The sequence below is a fragment of the Eucalyptus grandis genome, chromosome 11 (genome assembly GCF_016545825.1).
Source record: "Eucalyptus grandis isolate ANBG69807.140 chromosome 11, ASM1654582v1, whole genome shotgun sequence".
Lineage (NCBI taxonomy): Eukaryota > Viridiplantae > Streptophyta > Magnoliopsida > Myrtales > Myrtaceae > Eucalyptus > Eucalyptus grandis.
The window spans coordinates 28,201,070-28,206,701 of NC_052622.1; the positions used below are offsets into that span (position 1 = coordinate 28,201,070).

The following is a 5,632-nucleotide window of genomic DNA, read 5'->3' on the forward strand; positions in this document are numbered from 1 at the left end:
ATTTTAAACTCTCTTCTAAATATGGGCTTGTCATGCCATCTTTTTGTACGCTCCTTGTACAACTTAAAATTTTCATAGGCCTCATTGTGAAATTCTTCTAATTCATTCAGTTGCAATAATCTTTCTTCACTTGCAAACTTCATGTCAATAATTTCCGATAAACATTGACTAGAAAAACTACATCCAAATTTGGTGCAAAGATTTATGATTAAATTAGAAAATCAAAAAAAAAATTGACTTATTGACATTTGTACAAAAATTAAGACGGAATTGATGTCTATACAATATGTTTATGACTAATAGGATAATTTTCCCGATCAAAAGAGGCAAATTTCAACCTAAGATTATTTTGATGGGTGCAATGAAATGGAATTTTTGAGAATATTTATCTCTCGTATCATCTATGTTGAAAAAAAAAACACTCATTTCATAACGGTCATTGCATTATAATGTGAAATAAAGTCAATTAATTGAAGCAATGTCCAAAAAATGCAAGGATATTTTAGTTTATGTTATGATGGGCAACTAAAACATAGTACCAAATAGAGGGAAGATGTAAAACCCGATTTACTATGCTCCTTAGGGGTGAGCAAGACGAATCGACTAAACTGGAATTGCCTTGACTGGACTAAACTAACCAGTTTAGTTTAGTTCCCATGGGCGGCGGTCTAGTTCCTCGTTCCTAAAAGTGGAACTAATGAATTGTTGCGCTCCCAATTCTAAGTGGGGAACTAAATGAATTCGAACTGCTTGAATACATTATTTGTATTTATTTATTTATTAAATGTAAACCTAATAATCTAAAATCTTTCATGCACGCCTCCTCTCGCTCTCCTCTTTTAGTCTTTCCGAATTCACCCACAACGTTCATGCCTCCTCTTTCGTTGAACTCACATTTGGGCACATTTGACCAAATTATGGATTCAATTAGAGAAAGTTTATTAATTAGAATGTAGTTTATATACAAGTGATACAGGCAAGACACACATTTATGCGGGAAATCTATTTGGACAACGTGAGATTTTATTTTATAACATTTCAAAGTGTTCACAATAAGATGAGAAAATGGTAGTTATGTTTTGGATAGGTCGGTTTACTTTAGGCTCGAAATTTCACTGCAAATTGAAGTATATGAAATCAGTGATTCCACTAGACTGCCCAGGGACTAAACTGGACCCAACTTTGGTCACCAAGTCTAGAAATTGAGAACCAATCCGTCTGGTCCGGTGCTCGGTTCATGAGTGAGAACAAACCATATTGAGAACCAATTACCCCTATTGATACCTATCTCTTGCCTGAATAAAAGATGTTAACCCTAATTCGATATACTCCTCGAGAGCTTGCCTAAACCAATTCCTTTTTTTGAAGTTAGGATCGAACTTTGTATCAATTGTACATCTCTCTGTCTTGTTTGTATATTTTTGACTTTATAAATGTCATGCAAAATATCAATGCCATATCTTTTTTGAGTTAAAAATTAAACCAAATTTTATTGATTCAAAATGGGGCAACGTAATTATCGTTTGTAATATCTATAGTTATTATGTTTTGCTGAATTTTTTACTTTCTCTTTGTTTCATTGAAAAAGGAATTCCACATTTATTATTCCATAGATTTTATAACGAGTTATTGGAATAAAAACTTTTAATTGAATGTGTGATCCTAAATAATTTGAATGACAAACTTTTGTTTATGGTGCATCTGTTTCATGAAAAATAAATCAATTAGAAAATTTTTTCCAAAAAATATTGCTTAAATCACTTATAACAATGAATGAATGATTTATTTTATTGTCCATGAAAATCTGTAGACATTAATTGGTGATGATAATGAAAATATTTTTTATTTACTAATTATTTCAAAAGATATAAACAATCATTTTTACAAAAATATTTTTTAAATTATTCACTTTCCGTAAAACAAAAAGTACCTCAATTTTAGCAATTTAATTTTTAGCTTTATTTTTCTATTTGAGGCCAATACTCTAAATATACACAAAGATATATATATATATATCTTTTTGGATGCACTTATGACATCTTTACCCTTATGAATTTCATTTTTTGTATCTTTACTGTTAAGTAGTATATTGTTAGATCGTTGATGTGACCGCAGGTGTATTGAGTTATGGCCGATACAATGGGCATACAAGGTTCACATGTGATAGATCAGTTAACAAATATATTTAAATTAAGAAATAGGAAAGAACTTTAGGAGTTTGTCAAAAGAGCTAACCACCTTATGTATCGATCGAATGCTTCTTTAACAATTTACAACAATATATACACATTAATTAATAAATCAACTTCTGAAAAACTCCCTGACCAAATATTTGACTTAAACAAAAATCCACTCTTGAAAAGGATATTTTTGCAAACTCGATGAATGTACAATTGCTACTAGATCCATTGCTTTAAAAAAATTGGGAATAACCCAAAATTGAAAAATTAAGAATAGTTTTGACACGTGCTCAGTTCATATGAGCCCACTCAAGTTCAATCATTATATTATATTGAACTGATGTAGAACCCAATCTATTGAATGACTAAAATGGAGTGAGTTTACACAATGCGGATGTATCCAAAACTTGCTCACAGTTTTAAAACATCCGATACAAGTCATATTGTCTCCACTTATAGCGATAGCTAATATCCCTGAATTGAAGGACAGGAATTTAAAATTATATTTTATGGACAACGTGCGTAAAATTTTATACAACCCACCGCGCATTACAATTAATTTCAAGAATTGGTTAATTTCCAAACTATGACTCCTCATATCGATGATGATAATCCGTGTGGATTGTGTAACTGCGGGCCGCATGAAAAATGCTGAGACGTCCCCGAGACTACTTTGCCGTACATCACTCACAGGGGAGTGAGAGATAATCAGACCCGAAATGACTCGATTGTCATAACCAAATCCTTGAGAAGGGATGTTTAGTGATCCACTATGCCCAAAAATCACTGTGCTTGACGTCAATGTAGTCCGCGCAGTCTTTTTAGCTGCGAGAAACCACAATCCAACCCACACGTCCAACACGAAGCTGGCTTACAACGCAACCCCTCCACACACCGCAGTTCATCTCCAACTGGTCTGCACTTCCAACTCCGAAACCCCTCTCACTGAACCCATAATTTTGCCCTAACAATTTATCCACCATAAAATGGCTTCTTCAACCATCAACGATCTCAACCTCCTTTGTCTCTGGGTCCAACATCTTCATCTTGTCTCTTCAATGCATACCGGGAACCCCTCAAAAGATGCCACTCCTAGTAGGGAAGGTAGCCGGGGCAGCGGCTCGGGGACTCAGTCTCCTGCTGCGTCTGGACGCCATCCTGTTTACCGCGGGGTGCGACGCCGGAGCAGTGGGAAGTGGGTGTCGGAGATCCGCGAGCCCAGGAAGCCAACCAGGATATGGCTTGGGACGTTCCCGACCCCAGAGATGGCTGCGATCGCGTACGACGTCGCTGCATTGACCCTCAAGGGCCCTGAAGCTGAGCTGAACTTCCCCGCCTCTGTGGCTTCCTTGCCGACTCCTGCCTCCTCTTCGCCACGCGACATCCAGGCAGCGGCAGCTAGTGCTGCTGCGGCTGCCGGCGCTGCTCGGGATGCTTTGCGTCCGACTAGGTTAGTGCAGGGAGAGGGACAAGGACAAGCGAGTAGCGAACGGAGGTTAGAAGGGAATGCAAGTGGCAACGTGAATGAGTTCGTGGATGAGGAAATGATATTTAACATGCCCAATGTTCTGGCGAACATGGCCGAAGGAATGCTTCTTAGCCCTCCTCGTTTGGAGGTCGATTCGACTCCAGGCCCTGAAAATACAGAAGATCAGGATCTCTGGAAGTTCTCTTAAATCTGTTTACATAAATAACGTAATTGATTATGAACCATTGTGCTATTAAAGAGAAATATGGCTTGTTGTGGTGGTGATTTTATTATAGGACGGCAAATAGAGCAGTAGGTCGTCGTGCAGGTTTTTGTATCCTGGTAGAAAAAAAGATCTCTTAATTCTTTTCAAGAGCTATGTCGCTTGTGATAGTATTCGATGTTTTGATGTCAGGCTGGTTTGTGTTTCATTTCTGCCTCCGCTACTATATGTAAGAAGGTAAGTTTAATTTGTTTTATCATGACCTCCAGGTTTTGGCAAATGGCAAGTTCTTATGTTTGAGCCATGGATCTGTCTTGGTCGTTACAAGCCAAGATTCCTAATTTCTGGGGGAGTATCTTTTGAATTAGCGGATCTAATTAAACACTAATCCTAATGTCTGTGTTAAACTCAGTTTTGTGTTTGAATTTAATTAGATCGTACCTTGTTGGCTTATTTTCCACGCGTCAATGTCACGCGTGGACAGCGGAGGATGAGGAGAGAGGTGCTTGTATGCAAATCTTGATACTTCCCATTTCCTAATGTCTGGTTCGGCTTCATACCATAGCGATGGGCTTTTCACTGTGCCGTGTTAAATTGCGTGATCTGTCGTGCATACCCTTCATGGAGGGAACAACAAAATATAATCTCAATCGATGGTTGTATGAAAATAAAAGAACTTGCTTCACTATTGAATGAAAACGTTGTATCGTTAATCATTCAATCAATCATAATAGTTTCACTTGTCACTGCACCGCAGAACAAACCTAGAATCATAGGGTATGTGTACACCAGGGGCACTATGATACGGCAAAATTGTCAGGAGAAATGGAACAGTTAACAAATATACATTTTCAATCGAACAACTTCGATGATTGTCAATCAATTGCTTTGGACCTGTTCCATCGGATGGCGGACAACACTCCCGACAAATTTACTATGCATAATCACAAGACAGGGTAGACAAATCCAAATTGATAACTTCGAAATATTGAACTTCGATGCTCCTTCCGAAGGGCTGGAAGTTAGAAAAAGTAGGCGGGCAAGAATAACCCCTCGGAATCATTACTAGCTTGATTTAAGGCCATTAAGCCCTCTTTAGTCAAAATACAGAAGTTATGGTGAGTCATATCACTAAGGGAAATGGGGGACCACCTTACCCTTGGTTAACATGTCATTCTCACTGAGTTGCAATGTGGTCATGTGGATATTACTGTTCCATTGGCAGCCGAAGAAAGAATAATTGTTTGATGAGTCTGTTCATGTATTAACTTATACTTGGACCTTCATATTTGTTAAGATCGAACCAAGTTATGAGATTAATAATTTATTATGGTCACCGGTTTCTGCTAGAAGTTTTACCTACGAATAGTCGCTACATACAAGGCCTTAATCAAGTGGAGCCACAACACTTGTGATCGTGCGAAAACCTTGAACAACGAAAGTTTAGGTAATTAAAGGGATAGTTGAACCTATGATTTTGAGACGTCGATTCTTATGGTTTTCAGTCATGTTGAGTACCTACAAGATGATTTTTAGGATAACCTGGTAGAAAGCTATTGAAATGGGGTCCTGATTTCTTACAGGATGCGAGTTGAGAGTTCATGGTATACCAACTTCGATTGGCATATTGGTATGTTACTGAAGCCCAAAGCGATCACCATTGACCTCTTTCAATCGGGCACGACTGGAGTTTATGCCTTACAGGGAAGTAGCGGACTGAAATAGAGCTCAAGCGGGCTTCCAATCGCAACTGATTGAGCT

General features: G+C 37.9%; 1 protein-coding gene across 1 annotated transcript; it reads left to right on the forward strand.

Moving 5' to 3' along the window:
- Positions 1-3,047: 3,047 nt before the first annotated feature.
- On the forward strand, positions 3,048-4,083 carry LOC104425664 (ethylene-responsive transcription factor ERF024). Its single transcript, XM_010038422.3, has one exon. The coding sequence runs from the start codon at positions 3,167-3,169 to the stop codon at positions 3,854-3,856; it is 690 nt and encodes a 229-aa protein (XP_010036724.1). The 5' UTR covers positions 3,048-3,166; the 3' UTR covers positions 3,857-4,083.
- The last annotated feature ends 1,549 nt before the right edge of the window (positions 4,084-5,632 follow it).